The sequence below is a fragment of the Rutilus rutilus genome (assembly GCF_951802725.1).
Source record: "Rutilus rutilus genome assembly, chromosome: 1".
Taxonomy (NCBI): Eukaryota; Metazoa; Chordata; class Actinopteri; order Cypriniformes; family Leuciscidae; genus Rutilus; species Rutilus rutilus.
In genome coordinates, this window is record NC_140209.1 from 32,132,565 (window position 1) to 32,158,529 (window position 25,965).

Consider the following 25,965-nt stretch of genomic DNA (forward strand, 5'->3'; position numbering starts at 1 on the left):
CGTCCAAATAGTTCAAAATCCGCATGCCCTGACTTCTCAGGGGAGCGAGAGCCGTGTCCATGCACTTCGTGAATGTACGGGGTGCTAAAGACAGGCCGAACGGCAGGACGGTGTATTGATATACCTGACCGTCGAAGGCGAATCTCAAGAATGGCCTGTGACGGGGTACTATCTGAATCTGAAATTAAGCGTCTTTCAGATCGAGGGAAATAAACCAGTCCCCCGGGCGAATTTGCGCGAGGATCTGTCTGGTTGTGAGCATTTTGAACGGTCTTCTCATAAGAGCTTTGTTCAAATATCTCAGATCTAGTATCGGTCTGAGAGCTCCGTCCTTCTTGGGCACGAGGAAGTAACGGCTGTAAAAGCCTGACTCGCTCAGAGAAGGAGGTACCGGTTCTATGGCCCCTTTGCACAGAAGTTTCGCTATTTCTGCACGAAGTAGGTGTGCTACTTCCCCATTCACTCTCATCTCGGTTCGTGCTCGAAAGCGTGGGGGACGGCGAGCGAACTGCAATGAATAGCCCTGCTTTATCTTAATCTTACGTTAAACTATACATTTATCTCTGTAAAGCTGCTTTGAGACAATCTACATTGTTAAAAGCGCTATATAAATGAAAAAAAAAAAATGACTTGCTTTACTGTGCTCAACACCCATTCTGTCGCGCCTGGAATAGCTTCCCATGCTTTTGCATGTACGGCTAGGGGCAGAATGGCCTCCGGGTTCCGATTGCCACATTCTGCAGGCTCAAGAACCTGATTCGGAGGCGCGGGCGCAGTGTGTGCGCTCTCGGTGCTCGAATGCGGCGGCTCGCAGACAGCGATGGCTGGTCGTTTTACACACGATGTCCCAGTGGCTTTGGACGGGGAGCATATTGTGCGAGGAACGGGGCGCGAGAGCGTCGTAAGTGCTTGTCAGTAAGTGTGAGCGCTCGTGAGCGAGCACAGGACTTACATCCATGATGTGACCGGCAGGGAGTGGCCGTGTAACAGAGCAGGCAGTGAGTAGGTGTGGGCACGGGGTCGTGGACACATGTCCTACATCTAACACTCGAGCAGCTTTTGCCAGCTTTATGAGAGTGGGCTCCGTGAGAGACACGGGGGGTATAGTGCTTGTGTGTAGGGGTGAACACTGAGACGTGGGCACATTTTCTACACTTAAAACACATGCGGCGTGAGCCGGACAACCAGACATTATGCTCTTTTTGAGATTTCTCTGGGTCACCGTGACAATGGCGGTTTTATGCAGGCGAGTGGGTTGTATCACCGGCTCGTTGGCTGCGTAATACACATCTGCAGTAGCCATGACTACGGGGACTGGCAGAGCGGAAAGCTTTGACGGTGGTCCGGCCGCAGCGGGACTTAACCGTCTTTTCCTCCTTTGAGCTGCTAGGAGGACTTCGCGGGCTCGGGTTTAAGCGCGATCTTGGGCCGGGGTCCCCGCGGGGGAGGCGGCCTGTGACGGCTGGTCGAGCGCGATCTAGGGCGGCCGCCCTGTCGTCGCTGCGAAGACGGAGGCTGAGCTGGACGCTGGGTGGAGCTTCGCCCAGGCTGGTCCCGAGGGCGGCATGCGGCTGAGCTCGAGCGTCGAGGCAGGAAAAGGTTCATAGCCTGCGTGGTCTTAAGTACCTCCAAGAAGCGGTCTACGATCCCGTTAACCGCTGGGCCGAAGAGGCCGGTGGGGGAGAGCGGGGCGTTGAGGAAAACAGCCCGCTCGGACTCCCTCATGTCGGCGAGCGTCAACCAGAGGTGCCTCTCTGTGACGGTCAGCGAGAACATGCACCTTCCAAGAGCCTGGGCAGTGGATTTAATAGCGCAAAGGGAGAGATCTGTCGCGCTGTGCAAATCCGTGATGGAGCCAGGATCCGGGCCTTTCTCATCCAGTTCACGGAGGAGATCGGCTTGGAGGATCTGTAGGACTGCCATGGAGTGCAAGGCTGAGGCAGTCTGTCCGGCGGCGGCGAAAGCGCGGCCGACAAGGGCTGATGTAGTCCTGCAGGCTTTTGGACGGGAGGGCAGCCTTTGAGCGCCATCCAGAGGGCAGGTGCGCTGCAACCGCGTGGATGCGTAGCGTGTCTGTGTTGCACGTCATAACGTATCACACATGACCAGCGTCGGCCAATAGTGAGCCTACGTGGTGACGTGAAACACAGATGCGCTACGCTTAAACACTACGCAAAAAGACCCGAGGCCAGAGGGAAGGAAATGAAAAGTGGAATAAAGTCGTTTTTTTTGTTTGTTTTTGCACACAAAAAGTATTCTCGTCGCTTTATAAACTCAAGATTGAGCCACTGGAGTCACTTGGACTATATTAGAGATGTCTTTAATACATTTTCTGGGCCAGCAAGTTTCGGTTCCTTAGAAGCCTATGGAGGAGTTAGACAACTCTAAGATTTAATCAAAAATATCTTAATTTGTGTTCCGAACAACATGAGGGTGAGTAATTACTGACAGAATTTTCATTTTTGGGTGAACTAACCCTTTAAACAACTCCACAAACAGCATTACAAGCTTCACTTATTATTAATCACTTTGACTTTATTACTGCCATTCGTCTACAGAAGTTCTTATTAGAATTAACAAAGGTTTAGAAGTTGATGATTTGAGTTTCATTTAAGGTCACCATGATGGAGATCAGCGTTTGCTTTAGTTGGGCTCTTGACCCTTGACTTTTGCACTTAAGATTTTCTTTGGCTGCTATAATTGAGTGTTTATAAAATAAATTTGTTATGACACAAAAGCCAAGGAAAAGTCTGATCGGGTGTTGATGGTGAAGGACTGATGATGGCAATCATCATTTAGTGACTTGATTCACTGATTTCACTCAGAGTCTGATCTTTGATTAAAAGGACAACATATTAGTTTTACTCAAAACTGTGATTCTACAGCGTAAGAGCTAGCCATGTTGTGACCATCAGATAATATGAAGGATTTTACAAATAGTTGTGCACAAAAAGTTTCACAGAAAAGGTATTGCATTACTAAGACTCACACAGACATCAAGAATCAGCATATGAATCTCAACAATAGTTACCATTAAAAATGATTCATGCTGCAATGCATGCTGGGTACTAGCATAATACCAAACTTATCCATGGCTCCCAGCATGCATTGCGGCATACATAATTTTTTAATGGTCACCATTTTTGAGATTCATATGCTGATTCTTGATTACTGTGTAAGTCAGCATGATACCATAGAGGTTTTTAAAATCTGATTGTCACAACAATGGGCCTTACAGCAGAATCAGTTCTATTATAATGAATAATACAAGGAATACATCACCTGTCTAATCAGAGATTAGGCTATGGAAAAGATCAGAGAATCAAGTCACTAAATGATGATTTTTATCATCTAAACACAACCACATCCTCATATTCTCTTTTGGCGTATGTGTCATAACAAATGTGTTTTATAAACACTCAGTTACAGCAGCCAGAGGAAAAACTGGTGTTAAAAAGTCAAGGGTCAAGAGCCCAACTAAAGCAAACACTGATCACTATCATGGTGTCTTTAAATGAAACTCAATAAATCATTAGCATCTAACCCTCTGTTCATTCTCAATAACAACTTCTGTAGACGCATGACAAAAGTCAAACTGTTTAGTAATAAGTGAAGCTGGTAATGCTGTTTGTGTAGTGGTTTAATCCTCCTCTGCTGAGATCTTTAGAGATTTAAACGTCTTTTATCTTGAGTTGATTTCATCTAAGGCAGTGGCTGGAAGTCAGTTGTAGTTCTTTTGTTTCTCTTTCCTTCATTGATTCTGCTTGTTAACAGCAGGTGTTAATCACTAATGCTCAATCACTTAATTAATCACTTAATTTCTTGACTGCAATGTATTTCTACTTTTAGTAAACTCAACGGAAATAATTGCAGAGTACTCATAACTATTGGTTTTTAAAATTAAAAGAATTAAGGCAATCGGTGTCCTCAAATGTAATACGTTAGCTTAACTTATTGAATTTGACTTTGTGTGTGACATTGTGAGCTAACAGTAACTGCAAGTGCTCTGAGTTCATTTAAAGTTTGTCATTTCACTGTTTTTACTCAATGAAGTGAAGTTTCAGCTATATAAAGTAATAAAATACAGTGCAAAGTTTAATTGTGTATTAAGAAATATTATTGTTTTAGTGGACTCGATTAAAATAAGTTCAGAGTATTCATAACTATTGTTTTTATAAACTTAATTGAATTGAGGCAATTTGTTTCCTCAAATGTAATGAGTTAGCAACTTGTTGGGTTTTACAGTGTTCTGAAGAACGAGTCCACGCAGTGGGAACTGGGGAAAAAGTTCCCAAAGTTTGGAATTTGCAGGTCTTTGGGGTAGGAGCATCGGTCAAACAGGTGCTCACGTTAATAAAGAAAGAAGCCTTAAAACTATCAAGTGAGTCTATCGTTTTCTCTGTTTGCTACAATTTGAAAAACCTTCTGAGCATTGCAGCAATACAAGACAGGAAACTGAAAACTTCTCTCTGTTTATTGCTTTTATGAACTACAATATTGTTTAAAAAATAGAATTTGACTAGAAAAAGACAGACAACATCTTTGTCATTAAGAAATGTGTATATTTATAAAGAGAAAGATACAGAGGAAGAGTGAGACAAATTCAATTCAATTGATGTGTATAGCAATTTTCACAATTTCTTCAAAGCAGCTATGCATATATGTAAGTTCCTAATAAATCCCCAGTGTGCAAGCAAAAGGCGAGTGTGGAAAGGGAAAGTGTATAAAAACACATAAATACAAATACATAAATATTTGTCCATATTTAGTGACTAAGATGTTGGTCAACAAAATATAATTTTTACATTAATTACAATGTCTTCTAATAAATCACTCAGGTGTTTCTCTTCTATTTCTGCAGCATTTGTAAATCAGCACGACTGTCGCTATCAGATATGGACAAGCTGCCAGTACAGAAGTGACTGTGTTGAGGACAGAGATCTGAGAGTCTGAATGAGACCCTGAAAAAGAGACACACAAGCACTTTATCATGAACTATATCTGAACGAGGGCATATGAAGAAATAAATCAGCTCACAGTTTCAGTGACTCTCACCTCTGACTGAGATCCAGCTCTTGGGAGACTCTCCTCTCTCTGGGTGTTTGCAGTAGTAGAAACCCTCATGTGACTTTGAGACAGTAGGGATGATCATCTCTGTAGTTTGATTCTGGATGAGTGATCCATCTTTATAGAAATCAGCTCTGAGGTTTGATAGGGTTGTATATTGATATAAACAGCAGAGAGTCAGATTATCTCCTTCAGTCACAGGATGAACAGGACTCTCCAGAATCACACCAGCTACAGAAACACAGGAGACATATAAACAATGTGATGAAATAATAAAAAAAACTGAAGAAAAATCTAAATTTAAAAAATGTATATATTAATACGAGGATGTTTGGAGGTGTTTTTAGTAAGCTTTGATTATAAACTGCCAGTGAAATGAATAAATACAGAAACACAGACTCACAGTGTACAGTGATATTAACAGGATGATAGTTCTCTCTAGATTCAGACTGACACCAGTAAACTCCAGTGTTTGATGGGACAGTGGACCTGATTGTACATGTAGATCCTGTTTGTGATCCCCACACTGATGATGAACAATCTTCCAGCCGCCCGCTGTCTGTGTATCTTCTCACTGTCCATCCATCAGAGTTACTCTGGTCCTCACAGCTCAGAGAGAGAGAGACAGATGTGAAGTGTTGAGTTCTGCTGGGACTGATGATCAGAGACACTCTAGGAGAAACACCTGACAAGACAATTACAGCTATAATTTGGAAATTGTCTTTATTAAAGATGAACCAATCATTTAAACTATATATGTGAACTCACCAGTGACCCACAGTGGTTGTGTGTTGCTGTATGTTGTGTAAACGGCTGTTTTATCTCTCTCTGCTTTGCACACATAAACTCCTGTGTGTTTTATATCAGCAGAACTGACAGTGTATTTTCCTCCAGCTCCTCTGCTGCTGTCTGAGAGGAGCTCATAATGATCCCTGCTCCCTGTATAAAGTCAGAATGTGTAGTAGATTTCACTTTAAGGAACTACTATTTGATCTGGCCCTTATAAATTACATTTTTAACTAAACTTGAACCTGAATACACTGGTTTACATTGGTGTAACTAAAATTACTCATTGTGTTTAGGTTGTTTTATTCAGGGTTTGATCAATGGCTCTTATGTTGTTACAGAGGAGTGACTGTAAATGAGGGATTGGGATCTCAAAGTAGGTTGCACTGCTGGATGTCTATGGAAGTGTTACCCATAATACCCAGTCTGTGTCTGGTTTCAGACATATTAAATTATATATTTCACTTCAATAAACCAGTTAATTCGGATGAAGCACATTATAACTGACCTGAGACAGTTTCAGTGAACCAGCTGAATGTCCAGCCTGTAGAGGAGCCGTTAACCTCACAGATCAGAGTCACTGGATCTCCTTCAGTCAACCACTTCTGAGGAGAAACACTTAAAACTGCTCTGGGAACTGAAATAGAGACATCACTCATTAATAAAATGTTAAACTTGTGTGTGTTTATGAAGAGATGATCAAACTCACCTGATACTGTCAGTGTAACTTCATCACTGATGTTTGATCTGCGTGATCCTTCAGTCTCTGTCCCATAACAGGAGTATTTACCTGAGTCAGACTCAGTAACAGAACTGAATGTGTGTTCCTGTCGTTCACGGAAAACTCTGGTTGAACCGTCTTTATACCAGTTGTACCGCCAGCTAGTGACTCCTCCATCATATATGTCACATCTGAGAGTGACTGTCTCTCCTCTGAATACACGATGATCAGGTTTAATGGTCACTTTGGGTTTTGGTCTTTCTGTAGAAAAACAAAAATAAACAATAATGTGATAAAATAATAAATAAAAACAATAAATTGTGTTTAAACATTTGTATTGTAAAACACATAATCAGGTTAGATTGAAGTGTTGTTCTCTAGCTGTTATAGTCACTTATTCTGTTTCTTATGAAATCATTTGTGCATTATGAGGCAAAATACTGCAAAGTCAGAGTTGGTTTGGAAACATCTGTCAGTATAAAACTGGCAAAAAGCTTGAGTAGTGAAAGTTTCTCAGCAGAAGATCTCGTCCTCTTATAGTTCAATCCACTGACTCACAACAGCAACATTTACAGCCGCAGTCAAAGAGACACAACATTCAACAAAGTCACGAACTGCAGCAGTTTACATGAAAAAGAGTTGCAGAGATGAAACACATCATGACTACTGTCACAAGCTGCTCTGAGACACGAAGGTAAATGTCACCGGTGCAGGCCGGGGCGGACTCGGATGACCAGCCGCCCCTGACTCCAGACACCACCGTGAGGAGCCGACACCACAGGCACGCGACAGACGGACAAAAGAGGAGGCAAGTAATTTAGTTCACAAGTAACAATCTTTATTGAATAATAATCAACTTGAGGAAAGAATGAGCAACTCTTGTCTTCTAAGGCTATTCGGCCGGAGTAGCCGCTGGATCGATTATTCACTGTCTTCGAGACCCAATGGTGTAATAGTGGCTGGGAAGGCTTACTCCACAGCGTTGCTGCACATCTGCAGGATTCAGACGGTAAGTAACAGGCAATGTTTCTTCGCTCAGCAGCAGATTCTCTTATCAGGACATGCAAGGGAAATCGTAACTTTAAAACTCACTTCACAGCGTTGCTGCACATCTGCAGGACTCAGACGGTAGGTAACAGGTAAGCTTTCTCCTCTTAACAGCAGCTTCTCTTATCAGGACGTGAGAGGAAAATTGTGACTTTAAAACTCACTTCACAGCGTTGCTGCACATCTGCAGGACTCAGACGGTAGGTAACAAGAAAGGTTTCTTCTCTTAACAGCAGCTTCTCTTATCAGGACGTGAGAGGAAAATTGTGACTTTAAAACTCACTTCACAGCGTTGCTGTACATCTGCAGGACTCGGACGGTAAGTAACAGGTAAGCTTTCTTCTCTTAACAGCAGCTTCTCTTATCAGGACGTGAGAGGAGAATTGTGACTTTTCCACAGCCATACGATTCTTCATGAGACTTGTACTTTCAGAGAGCGGGAGAGGATTAACAGGAGCCTTCAATGAGGAATTTCTTCACGACAATATTCAGTGGAAGAGAGGACAATACAAAGCATTACTTCACCAGTTCAGTTGTATCGTTCTGGGATTTAGATGGAGATCAGTAGATCATCTCACAAGAATGAAAGCAGGCGTTGGAAGACTCTTCTCAGCATAGCACACAGCACTCGTGTTCACTACAAATCCACAGCATTAATTCGACGTGCATCAGGTAAGGCAAAACAACTGCAAATCACTCACACAGTAGGGCTGATCAGAAGCCTCGCTTCATCCATGCATTTCATTGAGAATATTCAACTCTCAATTCCTCTCCAATGTATCTGAAACAGATGTCCTCCTCAACAGTAAATTTCACATTCACAGTCTTTTCTTCAAGCTTTACATTTGATTCAATGATGAAATTAATTCACTTATCTTTCTCTCTTCCAGCGCAGATCCAAGCCGCAGTTCAATCCAGTAATATTCCACAAGCAGTTCTAAACGACAGACTCCAATGGCAGTTCTTCACTTACACGAATTTCCAGGATTACAGCGTCCAATATAAGTACTCAAACAGGAGCTCTTCTACCCCAAGACACAACGACAGAGACCCAGCCAAACAACTGATCAACTGAACACCGATTGACTTTTACCAGTTCCAACCTCGACCCCAACTCGACTTCGAATGGCTCTTTTATCCTCCTCCTGTGAAGCGGAAAGCCTGTGCAAACACCGCTCCTCTCTCCCTCACACCTGTCGTGCATCAGCGGTAATTAGTTTGGACAATATCTCCGCTACACCCGGAACCGGAGTGAGGCGTTACACCAAAATAATTCCCCTCGGGGAACATGGAAAGAAAACAAAGGTTCCGCTTATCCCAGCATTTTGTCACCCGTGACATCCCCCCCTGCCAATCGGTTCTAGTCCCTAGAACCGGTCTTCTCTAATGCCATTCGCCATATCTCTCAGGCGGCTGTCCTTGGTTGTCCCGCTGGGACCGTCGGGGTGGCGTGGGTGAAGCCGCTCGGGCCTCCGCTTCGGGGTTCCGCTGGGGCCGTCGGGGTGGCGCGGATGAAGCCGCTCGGGCCTCCGCTTCGGGGTTCCCTGGGACTATTGCCCACCCTACCAAGGGCACATTGGGGGCAGGCGGCGCACTCTGTGTTTCAGCCGCTGGCTGTGGATAGTTCGGACATGGGCGGAGCAAATTTCGATGAAGTACTCGTATAGGTCCCGGTTTTCCCTCAGGCCGTACCGAGTAAAATTGAAGCATCAGGCCCCTGTCGGTGCTCCACCACATATGGTGTCGATTCCCAACGATCATGGAGCTTTCCTTTCCCTGGACGTCGGTTGTCCCTTACCAGCACTCGCTCTCCAGGCAGTAAAGGGGCTTCTCTGGCAGTTCGATCATACAGTCGCTTGTTCTTAGCTGCTGCAGCACTCAAATGGCCTGAAACTCGCTTGTATGCATTTAGTAATTGTTGGTGGTGTCGATTTACCCAGTCCGTGGTGTTGTACTCTCCTTCGGTGGTCTCGGTGCCCAGAAGCAAGTCTACAGGTAGACGTAGATGACGCCCAAACATGAGGTAAGAAGGGGCATACCCGGTGATGCTGTGCATGCTATTGTTATAGGCTTGTAGTAACGAAGGGGGGCTCTCGGCCCATTGACACTGCTGCTCACTCTCCAACATTCCCAATAGCCCCAACAGGGTCTGATTGAATCTTTCACATCCCCCGTTGCCTTGGGGGTGATACGAAGTCGTGTGTGTCTTTCGACAACCATAGAGCTGGCTCAGCTCCTGTATGACTCGGGACTCAAAATTTGGACCTTGGTCCGAATGGAGGGTCTCTGGACAGCCGAACGGCTGTATTACCGTTTTCCAAAGGGCATTGGCTGTAGTCACTGCCGTCTGGTCTACTGTGGGGACGGCCCAGGCGTACTTGGTAAACAGATCCGTCATTACCAGGATGTTTTGGTATCGATCTGCGGGTCTCCCTAAGGTCAGGAAGTCAATCCCTATGATGTGCAGAGGTGCCTTCGGCCGAAAGGGAACCAGTGGGGCTCGAGGTTCCTTCCGGAGTTTGAACAGCGTGCACCGTGGACAACTCTGAACAAACTTTTCAACTTTCTTCTCCATCTTCGACCAGTAAAAATACCTACTCAGCAATGACAGTCTTTTCTTGGCCCTGATGGCCAGCATGGGTGTGATAGGCAGCCAACAGCTCTTGGACTTGGTCCTCTGGGACCACCACTTGATACCTGGTTTCCTGAGTTCTTTGATCTCGCAGTGAACGACAGATTACCCCACTTCTAATCCGCAGTCTCTTCCACTGCTTCAGGAGCTGTCGTACCCCCACTGTCTGAGCCTGCCTTTCCTCGGCTCGCAGCCTGAATCCTCGCCTGAGATGCGAGGCGACCTGACACAGGTCTTCGTCTCCCTGCTGTAATCTTCTCCACCGTCCGGGGTCCCATCCCCAACTGGACGGAACATCCCCCTGGGTCCCGGGAGCTTCCACGACCGCCACCAATAATTCATCCTCTTGACCAGGGATATCGAGGTGCGTGGGACCGTCTCTCTGAATGGCTGGGAGTCTGGACAAGGCATCAGCATTCGCGTTTTCTCTGCCAGGTCGATACTTAAGCCGATAGTCATAATTAGCAAGCTGAGCCACCCAACGCTGCTCCACTGCTCCCAACTTGGCAGTCTGCAAATGGACTAGAGGGTTGTTGTCCGTGATCACCGTCACCCTAGCTCCCCATAGGTAGTCTTTGAATTTCTCGGCCATGGCCCATTTCATGGCTAGTAACTCTATCTTAAAGGAGCTGTAGTTTGCTGCGTTCCGCTCTGCAGGATGCAAGCTTCGACTGGCATAAGCAATTACCTTCTCCACTCCTTGTTGCTCTTGAGCTAGTACCGCCCCCAATCCTGCGTTGCTGGCATCGGTATACAGGAGAAACGGCTGAGTGAAGTCTGCATAGGCTAGGATAGGAGCCCTCAGAAGTTCCTGCTTCAGATTTTGGAAGGCTGTTTCACATGCTGAGTCCCATTGCACCGTCGATGAGCTTTTGCCACGGGAACGTCCAGTGCCAGCAAGAAGCTGGTTCAATGGCTTAGCAAGCCCAGAGAATCCTTTAATAAATCGTCGATAATATCCTACGAAGCCTAGGAAGGACCGCACTTGTCTCACTGTTCGTGGGGGCTCCCAACCTTGGACTGCTGCAACTTTCTCTGGGTCAGGGGATATACCGGCAGCGCTGACTCGATGTCCCAGGAACTGTACCTCTTTGCGAAAACAACTGGCATTTATCTGGCCTCAACTTTAGCCCATATCTCTCCATGGCACGAAAGACATTCTCCAAGTGATGCAGGTGAGTTTGAAAGTCAGGGGAAAAAACGATTACATCGTCCAAATAGACCAGCGTGGACTCCACTAGTTGCCCTCCCAGGCATCGCTGCATAAGTCGCTGGAAGGTTGCGGGAGCGTTGCACAAACCGAACGGCATCCGGTCCCACTCGAATAGCCCAAACGGTGTGGTGAAGGCAGTTTTCTCTCTGTCGCGGTCATCCATCTGTACTTGCCAGTATCCGCTGGCCAGATCCAAAGTTGAATACCATGCTGCTTGAGTCAAACTCGTGAGTGAATCTTCGATCCGCGGCAACGGGAATGCATCTTTCTTGGTCACACTATTGAGCTTGCGGTAGTCGACGCAGAATCTCCAGGCTCCCGTTTTCTTCTGTACTAGGACAATCGGGGCTGCCCATGGACTACTACTTTCTCGAACAATCCCTCCATCTAGCATCCCTTTTAGCAGGGCACGGACTTCAGTGTAGAGAGTGGGGGGCACCGGACGGTACCGCTCCCGACTAGGTGTTGCTTCTCCGGTGGGTATTTGGTGCTTAATCACTCCTGTACAACCATAGTCTTCTCATGGGTTGAGAACACATGTTTCCACCTCTTCAGGAGCTCCTGGAGCTGTAACACTTGTCCTTCCTCCAGGTCCTCACCCTTCAAAGACTCCCCCATCAAATGGGTCGGCATTTCCCCTCTCACAGGGCCTGTACTGGCCTCCACTGGACGGACGGCAACTTCTACCACCGCAGGGCTCACCTGCCTGAAACAGACATCTTGTTGCTCTTGGACTCCTGGACAGATGAAACTCGAACCAGCCGTTGGTGTCGACGAAGGAGTACTGGGTAGGGATGGGCATTTCGCACCTTCACTGAAACTCGCCCTCGTCGTATGACCGCTAGCCCATGGGCTACTTCAATGGGTTGACAATCTTCATGGGGCTCTACCAGGACACAGTTACCTGACTCACGGGGTCCAGCAGGCACTCGGACCCAGAGAACAGCCTCACTCCGGGCTGGAACAGACAGAGCGTACCGGCAGGTGACTCGACCGATATCTTCCCGCTCTTGCACCTGACTTGCTGCATGGACTCTTCGGCAATCGGCCAGGATCTGGTCCCAGTCCTGCCTCACTGCTAACGGGGACGTTCGGGCCGGTCGGTCTTTAAACAGCTTTTCCCAGCAATCTAGGACAACATTCATCCCTAGCAGTGCTCGATGGAGACCCAAGCAATGGTCCCGAACAATGACAACACCCTTCTGGTGGACAGGAACCCCTCGAACCAAAAAGTCTACCACGATGTACCCAGTATAAGGAATGTCCAATCCATTCGCTCCACGTAATGTGAGTCTTGAAGTTTCCGTCCTGTGAAGCCGATGATCCGCGAATAACTCCAGAGCCAGACTCTCTGAAAACAATGTGACCTGAGAACCTGTATCGACCAGACAATTAATCTTCATTCCATTGACTTGCACTTTCACGGTGGGACAACGCCCAACCCAGTCGTCTCTCATCACCGGAACAGAACAAGGGTCTCTTGAAGGGGTCCCGGCCACTTGACCCACAGTGACCGGTGGGACTAAAAACCCCCTTGAGAACTTCGACGACGGTCGCACTGGCGGCTGATGTGTCCCGGATTTCCACAATTGATACAGATGGGTCGACCCTGATGATCCCACTGAAACTGGGGGCCCGTCGGACGCGGAGGGCGGCGTACCGGTCCTTGCCCCTCCTCTGAATATGATCTTCCTCGCACCATCGGTCCACCTTCGACTCGACCTCGATGAAGCTCACCCAAAAGACTCCGAGACAACTCTGCCATCTGTCCCTTAACATCCTCCAGTAATTCTGTCCTCAACTTCTGCTTCCACTCACTTGACTCAACAGGCGCGGGCACTGTGGCGCTGCTGGCCGCCACACGAACCGGTGTCCGAGTCGTCTCTCCCTGATCTGACTCCAACGCCAAGGCCTCTTGTCGAAGAGCCTCAAAAGACATAGTGGGGTCTCGTCGAAGCTGGAGCTGTATGCCCTGGCGCACCGGTCCTTCACGCAGCCCCAAAACAAACTGGTCTCTCAGTAAGCCATCTCCTTCTCCCAGTCCATGATCTTGTCGACCTTTCAGCCGGCCAAACTGCTCTCGCAGTTTCAGGGAGTATGCTCGCAGAGTCTGCTGAGGCCCCTGCTGACAGTTAAAGAACTGGGCACGAAGGATGGCTACCGGGGTAGAATCTCCATATACTCCAGACAAGAAATCAAAGATATTCTTCACAGTGGCCCGCGTGGCTTCTGATGCAGCAAGATCTTCCCTTTTAGCTTCTCCTTCTAACGATCCTAGCACAAACTGTACCTTTTGCGATGCGCTCAGTCCTTGTAATCCAGCCAGATATTCTGTCTGCGCTTTCCAGTCCTGAAAACTCAGCTCCGATCCTGGTCCTCCATAGCGTTGTGCCCAAGGGGCTCCCATCATGATGGGCATTACTTGCGAACGAACTGATGGGGCCTCTTCGTCCACCATCGCGTACCTGTGGCCGCTACAACTCACGGTGGCAACCCTGCCGACTTACGCCAAATTGTGTCACCGGTGCAGGCCGGGGCGGACTCGGATGACCAGCCGCCCCTGACTCCAGACACCACCGTGAGGAGCCGACACCACAGGCACGTGACAGACGGACAAAAGAGGAGGCAAGTAATTTAGTTCACAAGTAACAATCTTTATTGAATAATAATCAACTTGAGGAAAGAATGAGCAACTCTTGTCTTCTAAGGCTATTCGGCCGGAGTAGCCGCTGGATCGATTATTCACTGTCTTCGAGACCCAATGGTGTAATAGTGGCTGGGAAGGCTTACTCCACAGCGTTGCTGCACATCTGCAGGATTCAGACGGTAAGTAACAGGCAATGTTTCTTCGCTCAGCAGCAGATTCTCTTATCAGGACATGCAAGGGAAATCGTAACTTTAAAACTCACTTCACAGCGTTGCTGCACATCTGCAGGACTCAGGCGGTAGGTAACAGGTAAGGTTTCTTCTCTTAACAGCAGCTTCTCTTATCTGGACGTGAGAGGGAAATTGTGACTTTAAAACTCACTTCACAGCGTTGCTGCACATCTGCAGGACTCAGACGGTAGGTAACAGGTGGGCTTTTCTTCTCTTAACAGCAGCTTCTCTTATCAGGTCGTGAGAGGGAAATTGTGACTTTAAAACTCACTTCACAGCGTTGCTGCACATCTGCAGGACTCAGACGGTAGGTAACAGGTAAGCTTTCTCCTCTTAACAGCAGCTTCTCTTATCAGGACGTGAGAGGAAAATTGTGACTTTAAAACTCACTTCACAGCGTTGCTGCACATCTGCAGGACTCAGACGGTAGGTAACAAGAAAGGTTTCTTCTCTTAACAGCAGCTTCTCTTATCAGGACGTGAGAGGAGAATTGTGACTTTTCCACAGCCATACGATTCTTCATGAGACTTGTACTTTCAGAGAGCGGGAGAGGATTAACAGGAGCCTTCAATGAGGAATTTCTTCACGACAATATTCAGTGGAAGAGAGGACAATACAAAGCATTACTTCACCAGTTCAGTTGTATCGTTCTGGGATTTAGATGGAGATCAGTAGATCATCTCACAAGAATGAAAGCAGGCGTTGGAAGACTCTTCTCAGCATAGCACACAGCACTCGTGTTCACTACAAATCCACAGCATTAATTCGACGTGCATCAGGTAAGGCAAAACAACTGCAAATCACTCACACAGTAGGGCTGATCAGAAGCCTCGCTTCATCCATGCATTTCATTGAGAATATTCAACTCTCAATTCCTCTCCAATGTATCTGAAACAGATGTCCTCCTAAACAGTAAATTTCACATTCACAGTCTTTTCTTCAAGCTTTACATTTGATTCAATGATGAAATTAATTCACTTATCTTTCTCTCTTCCAGCGCAGATCCAAGCCGCAGTTCAATCGAGTAATATTCCACAAGCAGTTCTAAACGACAGACTCCAATGGCAGTTCTTCACTTACACGAATTTCCAGGATTACAGCGTCCAATATAAGTACTCAAACAGGAGCTCTTCTACCCCAAGACACAACGACAGAGACCCAGCCAAACAACTGATCAACTGAACACCGATTGACTTTTACCAGTTCCAACCTCGACCCCAACTCGACTTCGAATGCTCTTTTATCCTCCTCCTGTGAAGCGGAAAGCCTGTGCAAACACCGCTCCTCTCTCCCTCACACCTGTCGTGCATCAGCGGTAATTAGTTTGGACAATATCTCCGCTACACCCGGAACCGGAGTGAGGCGTTACACCAAAATAATTCCCCTCGGGGAACATGGAAAGAAAACAAAGGTTCCGCTTATCCCAGCATTTTGTCACCCGTGACATAAAGGATCCAAATGCAGTTTAATAAACAGAGTAATCCAAAGACGTGATCCAAATCCAGGCAAGCAGTCCATTCAAACAAAGGACAACAAAGGTGTATTTACCCCCCTATGTGGAGTTCAAACCCACATCCTTTAGGTTAGTAGCGCTGAGCTCAACACAGGGTTTCACACCTCCTACATCCACACCAGCAGTCAGAGACACACACATCAGTTACTAAAGGGTTACAAATTGTCATTGTTGTTCAAATGACTTTGTTGTTGCAGGTCCAGCAACTCTAATAATTTCTATTAAATCTGTAGACAAATGTCAAAAGATATTTTATATTTCTAAATTCTGCATAAAAATGTTTTCATATGATTGAATGATTTTTGGTGTTTTTGTCACACCTCAGAACCGTCTGTTTGGTGTTACTCACAACACATGAATCATTTATATAACTTGTTTAAAAAGATGTATTTGTAATCATGACACTCATTTCATTGCTGGTGTCACAAGATGAAGAAGAGGGAAGACGGACTGAAGACGAGGTTATCAAATACAAACAGGTTTTAACCTGATTTTAACCAGGTTTAAACTACACCGGTCCCTGGTTTGTAACAGAATCACACATTTGTGATGAAATTTATTAATCAAATTCACTCACCTTGAGTGTGTCCAGACTGGAAGTTTGAAATCAGCACTAAAAACACAAAGTAAAATAAAAAACTCATGAAATATTGTGTATTTTAAATAAAGATCATCAAACTCTGTTGATTAACCTGTTTCTTTTCTTCTTTTTTTTCTTTTCTGTGGGATCTTACTGTGAAGTAACCGGCTGTGTTTCTCTTAGGGGTCTCTGGATGTCTTTTGTTTGTAAATTAGCTTTAGGTATAAAGGTCTGTCCCACAGACAGATATTTGGGTTCAGACTCTCTGAAGACAGACTAACATCATTGCTGAAGAATGTGCTGCTCTGATACCTTCAGTAAATTCTTCTCTCCACAAGAACTTATTTTATGTATAAGAGAAATCGACTACACTGGCAAGCCATCAAAGTGACAGTTCAGCCAAATACAGGATAATCTGACAATTATTACTCTGTGAACATGGAGCTGATCAACTTTCTATTATACTTTACACATAAAAATTTCACTCTTTCATGTTTCTCAGCTTCACAACACAGAAATGTTTCATTTCTCTTTAAGTCTTTCTTCTAATTTGTAGATCTAGTGGCTCCTGGATGAGTGTTTCTGTAAAAACCTTTCTAGAGTCTGAAAACAGTGACAATAATAACAATTAACTCATATAAACTCTTACTAACTGCATACTAGTGAACATCTAAAGACTAAGTAGTGAATATCAACCTAATGCATCTCGACAGCAAACTGTACAAAACTAACCAACAGAAATGATTCTGCAAACACCATTACAAAGCATTAAATCGAGTGAGTGAACAAACAGACTGACCCAAACACAACACTTCTCTCAAACTCGTCTTTCACTCATATATCATGAACTAGAGCTGGATCTGTGAGCATGAAAAGAAAAAAAAAGAAAAAAACACCAGGAACACAATCCTATTCATAATAAGTGCAATTATTTTCAGAGGAAATACTCACAGAGCAGAAGAGGGAGTTGACTGAGCTCCATAATGACTGAATAATGACTGACGGTTAAAGACAGACTGAGTTAAAGCGTCAAGACTTCCTGTCAGATCTTTAGATACATGATGACAGATTAAAGAAGACATACAAATGTACCTCATGTGTTACAGAAAACCTTTTTAAGAAGTTGATAATCTTGTAACACATTTTTTAAAATGTCATGCAAGTTTCCTACTGAAATGTTGTGAACAGCATAAATTTGCCATTACGAGAAGTATACTATTGTGTGTTTAATGGAAACAGAATCACAACTTTGATGGATCTATATTGTAATAATGTTATCATATGTATTCATAACTTTATAAGTTTACAGCTGCTGCTGTGAAAGAGAAGAAACCAAACCACAACTATGAGCTCATCTCAATCTATTTCTAATCTATCAGGCCTCTAACAATAAAGGTGTCGAGTTTGGCACTGATATATTTGTACCTGTGAAAAGTTTAATATTCATACACCAAGACAAGGGATGTAACAATTTGAATCGTATTTAATGGTTGCACTCAATGATTTTGATTGACTAAAAAGAATCGGATCATAAGAGTCAATCTGCATTAATGACACTGTATGATTTACGTAATACTCTGCTATTGATCATTTGGGGGTCACACTTCTGTTGTTCACGGTCAAAAGTTTCCGAACACCTGAAATGTAAATTCAATTTAATATATTTTTGTTCAAAAATATTTTTATTTTATTTTGTATTTTGAGAGAATTTCATGGTACATTAACATGTATGCGATAATTATTCATAATAATAATAAAAAAAAATCACATTGAATATAAATATAAGTAAATATAAATATAATACAATATAAATTGTAACAATTAAACAAAAGAAGCAAAAATATCATGCAAGATGATTCAAAAATAGGTTTATTGAAACAATCCAAAAGAAAAATCCCTAAAAATCTCTCTCTCTGTGACTGACCATAACTCAAATCCACTTTCTGTTTGACTCAGGAGTGTGTGCATGTGTGTAAATTATTATATTAGAAAATATGTCCTTAATGATATTTATGCTTAATACACACTCAACTCCAGTGTACATGTGTAAAGAACATGTAGGTCTAACAAAAAACAATCAGTGTGTATCTCCCTCCAAAGCATACGCAGACACAAGTGCTACTGGTTTAATTGAAGACTTTTCTCCATTTGAGGTAAACTCAAAGCCATACCCAGATCTTTGACTGTGCCACGTTCTTCTTCTGGGATGGTTGCCATCACACTCTCACTGTTAGAAACAAACTTGTGTAGTCTTAACCTGCCAGTGGAACAAAGTTCTCTTGATTCTTTGATAAGCTGGATAGCTTCTATCTCAGTTTGAACACTTGTCAGACCATCATCTACATAGAAATTTCTTTGAATGAAGTGTATGGTGTCTTCACTGTATTGACCATGCCCTTGTGTTGCTAGATGTTTCAGGCCAAAATTGGAACAGCCAGGAGACGAGGCAGCTCCAAACAAGTGGACCTTCATTCTGTAGATTGATGGTGTCATTTCCAGGTTGCCATTCTCCCACCACAGAAATCGCAGGTAATCTTGATCCTCCTTTTTAACGTGGAACTGGTGGAACATTCTTTCAATGTCACACATGACTGCAATAGAACCTTTTCGAAAGCGGCATAGGACATCTACCAATGTATTGGTCAGGTCAGGACCAGTGAGCAGATGGTCATTGAGGGATGTGTCCCAAAACTTGGCAGAACAGTCAAATACTACACGTATTTTCCTTGGTTTATGTGGATGATAAACTCCATGATGTGGAATATACCAAACTGGACTGTTGTCAATTTCTTTCTCAGGGACCTTCTCTGCATCGCCACGTGATATTACGTCATCCATGAATTTCACATAGTCTTCATAGTAACTCTGATCTTTCTTTAATCTCTTTTCAAGACATTTCAGACGATGTACTGCACAAGTCTTGTTATTAGGAAGTTTTGTTTTTTCCCTTTTGAATGGTAATAGCATTTCGAAGTGACCATTGTTCTTTTGTGTGATGTTTTCTCTCAAAATTGACAAGAACTTGAGATCCTCTTGGGACACAGGATCATCTTCTCCAGCTTTTTCTGAGAAGTCTGATTCAAGAACCTTTATTATCTCTGAAGGAGTCATTTCTTTAACTTTAATTTGACTCACATAGTGTAATTCAGTTTTGAGATTGACAGAAGATTCCATATCTGGTATCATTTGCCTTACTACTATGCGATGATTGATTCCGATAGCATCGCCATAGTCTACATAGGGATTCCACTTACCAACAATGCTCCATCCAAGGTCCGTACGCTGTAGACAGGGTCAATTTTCACAAAATCAGAACCCTGAAGGCATTTTGTGATTATTTATAATATACAACATTTCTGGGGGTATTAAGGGGTGCTGAATCCAAATCTGCTGTATATGAAGCTCAAAAATGTCCCAAAATGCCAAAATTTCTTTGAAGAAATTCAAAATGGCCGCCACCGCCAGGCTAAAATCTATTTTTCAGTATATCTTTTTGACTAAACACGGTACAAACATGAAATAAATGTGCTTTTGTAAGTTTTCCTACATGGGCAATTCAATGCCATATTCAGATTTGAGATGTAATGTGAAGAAACTGCTTAGATATTGCAAAAATAGTTGTTTTTAACTATGAACTATTATTAACTAATTCATAATTAAGTTATTATTATGAATATTAATATTATCAGGCTACTTTTACTTAGTTTGTATTTTGTTTTGAGGTAAAATGTGTCAAATGTGCTGTAATGCACTCCCCAACTCCTGTAATGCACTCCTATTGGGCCCCTCCCCAATATCACGCCACCCCACCCCCGAGCTTAGCTTTTCTCACACTTCTCAGAACGGCTGATCAAAAACATAAGACAGCTAACAGGTAAAGTCATGTCCAGTGTATATTTTCATAATGTGACATGTTTTCATTAACATCCCAAGGGGATCAATAATGTTTCTATCTATATATCTATCTATCTATGTAGTTTAAATAATTGCAGTGTATATTTTAGCATTTTTGATCACTAAAAGAAGCCTATTAGCACGATTAGCTAGATGACATCAAAGTCAGAAAACTTAACACGTACACTTGCTTTTACACTGACTGATTGGAGGAAAGACTGTTTAAATTTATTTCATTTAACCCTTTCGCATGTACAATCACACCGGTGTGATCAGTCTAGGCTGGTCCCTGGAGTGTACGATCACACCGGTGTGATTAGAACAGTTAGTGCATCACATGATCAAGTGCTAAATTCAAATGTGCTTTCGCATGTTGGCTGGCGCTAAGCCAGAGAAAGGTGTGCTCAGAGCTGTCATATATCAAAACTTTTCAGTGTTTTCAACCACATAATGTTTATTTCAGGTTTCAGACATATAAATTCACATAAGTATTAAAAAAATCAATACATTATCACTGCTGTTTGTGCGTTAGCTTCATCAAGTATTACTCTATTTGAAGTAACAGCTGTTGTTGCTTCTTTATTTTGTTTTGATTGAGGTCTTTCTTGACTTGTTCTTGGCTTTTCTTGTGGTAGTTTTTGGTTTTCTTTGGTTCGCTCGTCGTGCAGACAGGTTGGATGCATCTTATGGCACATGTCGCAAACACTCCTACTGTTGCAGTTCTTTGAGAAGTGACCAGACTTGAGACAACCGCATAGCTTTTCAGCTTGAACAAACTTAATTCTGTCCAAAACTGCTTTCTCCATGAGCTTCCTGCATTTGTGCAAAGTATGCCCAGTCTTTTCATTGGAATATGTGGTCAGTGTTTTTGCTCCAAAGCTTTGACGTTTTGGAAAGTTGGGCTTTTCAACCTCACCTAGTTTAAGTGCTTGTAATGACGTGACAGGGTTACAGGCAATTTTTACCTCTCTTGTCAGAAACTTAAAAATTGACTGAAAGTGGGAAATTGATTACTCTCCTCTTCTATTTCAATAACCTTCCGGTTCCATCTCACTGCTAGCCAATCCGGTAGCTTTGAAAGAATCTTCCTGTTTTCATTATAGTCATTCAAGATTTCCAATGCCTTGATATGGATCATGGCAGCCTCACAACTACGGAGAAAATCAACAAACTCTCGAAGTTCAAAGCTGTCTCTAGATCCCATCTTTGGCCATGCCTGGAGCTTGTCTCTGTACGATTTTGCAATTGTAAATGGGTTTCCATATCGCTTTTCTAAAATCTCCCATGCAGCAACATAGGCAGATTCAGTTCCGAGTAGGAAATATCCATCGAGTGCTTTCTTAGCTTGTCCACTTACATACCTACGGAGGTAGTATATTTTCTCCTTGTCTTGGATGTTCTTCTGGTCGATCAGTGTTTCAAAGGAGAGTTTCCAGTCATTGTATTTCAATGGATCCCCACTGAATACTGATGGTTCAGGAACTGGAATTCTGTTTGCACGTAAAGCACCTACCAGCACCTTCAGAAGCTCTGCTGTACTTTCTTTTGAGGAGGTGGTCACAGCTTGTGAATCAGGAGACATTTTCAGGAAGTCTTTCTGATCTTCTTCTAATGGCCGTCTCTTGATCATAGACCTGCATTCTTGCACGTGCTGCATTTAGACTTTTCACTGCTTCCAAATGTTGTATCTTTCTCCGTTTCTCCTCAAGAGTATTTTCTAGAGCTGCATGTTCTTCTTCCAGTTGAGCTTTAATTTTGGCTTTTAATTCCTCTTCCTCTTTTTGTTTTCTTCGTTTCACCTCTTCTGCTTCTTGCTCTAAACGACGCTTTACAAACGCTGCCTCTTGATCAGCTATCTTCTTTTTAACTTGTGCTTCTAGGAGCTGAATTTCCAATTGTTCTTTATTTTGTTCTTGTAACACTTTCAGAACAGCTTGGCTTGCAGCAGCATCAGCAGCAGCTTCTTGTCGCTTTACAGAAGATCTACTTGAATGCTCTGAGGCACCTTTCAAGATGGAAGTGACAGAACCTGATTTACAGGTACTTGAATTGAAGAGAGAGCCTGCTTCCGGCCAGTCTTGTTCTTCTTCTTCTGGAATCCTTCCATCCAGTCGACTTGAGGCTTTGGAGACAACAAAAGTAGAAATCTCTACACAGATCCACTCTTCGACGTGTGTCTTGATCCGGAGTTGTGATTTTGCGTAGTTCATCATGAACACGCTGGACATCTGCAGAAAGACCCAGAACATCGCCAATGAGATCATTAAGCAGGTCATCAGGCAAAGTCTCTGTTGATTGTGATAATGTCCGCTTAGAAGATTTAACATGTGTTCTCCATTTGTCATAAATTTAGTTAAACCTTTGTTGAAGTGAATTAATTTTTGCAACTTGCATTTCTCTACCCTTCTCTGTTAGAGTTCTGGTTCTTTTACTTTGTCTTGACTGCTGTGCATCTTCTTGGTGTGCTTCAGCACCTCCCACTTGACCTTCTTCAGATTGGTCTTGGGAATTTGCACTATCCCTATCACTGTCCCTTACCTGTATTGTGTGCTCACTTGGCTCTGACATTTTGAATCACTTTAAATTGACCCAATTTTGTAAGTAAAAAATATGCATAGTAGTAATGGGGACGAGACCGCCTATGCCGAGTCCGAGTCAAGACCGAGTCTTTGAAGGGTCTAGTCCGAGTCGAGACCGAGTCGGTTGGTTTTCAAATTCAGTCATGTCCGAGTCAAGACCGAGTCTTTGAGGAAGCAAGTCCGAGTCGAGACCGAGTCTTTAGGAGTAGAGACCAAGACCATAAAAACATGTCAGTTTTCATATTCATGATTTAATATCACCCCAGTTAATAATCAACAGTTAGGCCTACAGACTAAGCTAGATTGGGAATTGTTTAGAGGAGCAGTCTTAACGTCTTAAAATGGACTATGCTTTTACTATCATTAAAAAAATCCCTACCACATGCATCATCTTCTGCCTATTTTTCTAAACTGCTTCAACAGTGCTGCTCTGTCATCAACATGTTAAGCCCACCCTGACTTTTTTAATCATAGTTAGGACATGCAGAGCAAATAACATTTTTCAAGAGGTATGTATTCTAGTGGACTAGTGATGGGGACGAGACCGCCTATGCCGAGTCCGAGTCAAGACCGAGTCTTTGAAGGGTCGAGTCCGAGTCAAGACCGAGTCTTTGAAGGAACAAGTCCGAGTCGAGTCCGAGAAAGCAGAAATCGGTCTCGAGACCGGACTCGAGTACTACATCACTAATGCATAGGTAACAAAACATCTAAATCAACCTTCAAAACTTGCTCAAACGTAAATGTCAATTAAATGTAAATACTCTTAAACTTAAAAACTTAAAGCAAATGTGATGCTTTTCAGTAACAATATTGCACAGGAAATTAAAATGTGCAAAACAGCTTATATCAGCTTGAATGTTACCCTTCAAAACACTTAGAAGACTTTGATATCAAATGGCGAATAACCTTCTCTTCTAATTTACAAAAACACTTTAAATTTAAAATATAGAAAGTTCAATGAACCTTTAAATATGTCTTTAAATAGCAAGCTTCAATTAAATTGCTTGAGAAAATAAGTCAAAACATTTACTGTACACACTATAGTAACATTGCTTTCATTCACAATGAAAATCTTTTAGCAAGCTTGGCAAATCTTCTTCTTGAGCCACTCTTGAGTGTTCAAGTTCTTTATGACTCACATCCACACGAAGCCAGAGCTTTCCCTATCCGATGTTTTTTTTTCCCAGTTCCCAAAAAAAATCCGTAAATACAGCGTCCGTAAATTACAGTTTTAGTCTGAAAAGTCCAAACTATTGAGAGATTAAAACATGATTCATTTTAGTCAGAGGTCATGATTCTTCTGCTTTTATTGTGACACTGCGAGACAAAGCATCAGATCCAGAATATATATATAAAAAAAGCTGTGTTTCTTTATTGAAAAAGTAAATAAAATATGAAATATTGCAGCAATACAAATTAGATTAGATTAGATTAGATTCAACTTTATTGTCATTACACAAGTACAGGTACAAGGCAACGAAATGCAGTTTAGGTCTAACCAGAAGTGCAATAGCAGCAAGTGCAGGATATACAGTGGTTCCATAAGTGCAGAACATGGATATGTACTGAATAAATATAGAGTTGAATAGCCTACTATTATAAACAAAAATTTACAGATAGATTGTCCTATGAATATAATATACAGATAACTATTACTGTGAACAGAGTTTACAGCTAGATATGTACTGAATATAATAATATACAGATGGCTATTACTATAAACAGAATGTTTACAGATAGGTACTGAATATAATATACAGATGGCTGTTACTATAAACAGAATTTTACAGATAGATATGTACTATGAATATATATACAGATGGCTGTTACTATAAACAGAATGTGAGCATAATATACAGATGGCTATTACTATAAACAGAATTTAACAAATAGATATATGTATAAGTTAGGCTAATGAGCAGTATAACAATGGATTAAAGTAGTGCAAATAAAGTTTGGACAGAAGCTATCCGAGTGAAAGTGCAGTGGAAAGTAATTGCATATTACAGTTAAGGTACGATATTGCAATGTATATATAAACAGTCGGTACTGTAAATAAACAGTCGGCAGTGCAAATTGAGCATATTCCAGTCAAGGTAGTAGTGCAAGATGCATATGTAAACAGTTGTTACTGTAATAACAGTCAGCAGTGCAAATGAACATTATAGTATTGCAAATAACAATGGAGGCAGGTGTGAGGAGGGAGAGGAGAGTCAATCAGTATATGAGGGGAGTGGGATCAATGAGGGTTAGAGTTTAATAAAGAGACAGCTCTGGGGAAAAAACTGTTCTTTAGTCTGCTGGTCCTGGTCCGGAGGCACCTGAAACGCCTGCCGGAGGGCAGGAGAGAAAACAGTCTGTGGGCTGGGTGAGAGGAGTCCTTAAGGATGCTGCGAGCTCGATGCAGACAGCGTTTCCTCTGGATGTGCTCGATGGCAGGTAGTGGAGTCCCAGTGATGCGCTGGGCGGTTTTCACCACCCGCTGCAGTGCCTTGCGCTCTGCAACAGAACAGCTCCCATACCACACTGTAGCACAGTTGGTCAGGATGCTTTCTATTGCACAGCGATAGAAGTTCACCAGGATAGTGGAGGAAAGCTGATTCTTCCTCAGTGTCCTCAGGAAGAAAAGGCGCTGGTGAGCCTTCTTGACCAGGCTGGAGGTGTTGGTTGTCCAGGTCATGTCCGCCGAGATGTGGATCCCCAGGAACTTGAAACTGGAGACACGCTCAACAGCCATTCCATTGATGTGGATGGTGTCGTGTGTGCCTCTTGACACTTTCCTGAAGTCCACGATGAGCTCCTTCGTTTTGGTGGTGTTGAGGAGCTGGTTATTTTCGGTGCACCATGTGGCCAGGTGCTTGATCTCCTCCCTATAGGCAGTCTCATCGTTGTTGCTGATGAGACCAATCACCGTAGTGTCGTCTGCAAACTTGACGATGGAATTAGATCCGTACACAGGCTTGCAGTCGGAGGTGAAGAGGGAGTAGAGGAACGGGCTTAGCACACAGCCCTGTGGTACACCAGTGTTGAGTGTGATGGATGTGGAGCAGTTGGAG

General features: G+C 43.3%; 2 protein-coding genes across 3 annotated transcripts; both read right to left on the reverse strand.

Moving 5' to 3' along the window:
* Positions 1 to 4,460: 4,460 nt before the first annotated feature.
* LOC311293094 (leukocyte immunoglobulin-like receptor subfamily B member 1) lies at positions 4,461 to 17,441 on the reverse strand. Its single transcript, XM_084413122.1, has 8 exons — positions 17,388 to 17,441; positions 16,434 to 16,469; positions 6,563 to 6,835; positions 6,362 to 6,490; positions 5,836 to 6,006; positions 5,471 to 5,752; positions 5,056 to 5,298; positions 4,461 to 4,961 (listed from the first exon to the last, which is right to left on the reverse strand). The coding sequence occupies exons 1-8, from the start codon at positions 17,416 to 17,418 to the stop codon at positions 4,831 to 4,833; spliced, it is 1,296 nt and encodes a 431-aa protein (XP_084269248.1). The 5' UTR covers positions 17,419 to 17,441; the 3' UTR covers positions 4,461 to 4,830.
* Positions 12,185 to 16,412, reverse strand: LOC311293164 (uncharacterized protein). Of its 2 annotated transcripts, none has more exons than XM_084413241.1 (2): positions 14,495 to 16,412; positions 12,185 to 14,276 (listed from the first exon to the last, which is right to left on the reverse strand). In XM_084413241.1, the coding sequence occupies exon 2, from the start codon at positions 13,922 to 13,924 to the stop codon at positions 12,989 to 12,991; it is 936 nt and encodes a 311-aa protein (XP_084269367.1). In that variant the 5' UTR covers positions 13,925 to 14,276; positions 14,495 to 16,412; the 3' UTR covers positions 12,185 to 12,988. The 2 variants fall into 2 exon arrangements, with proteins under 2 accessions (XP_084269367.1, XP_084269368.1); XM_084413242.1 differs by lacking the exon at positions 14,495 to 16,412 and adding an exon at positions 14,376 to 14,439.
* Positions 17,442 to 25,965: the final 8,524 nt, after the last annotated feature.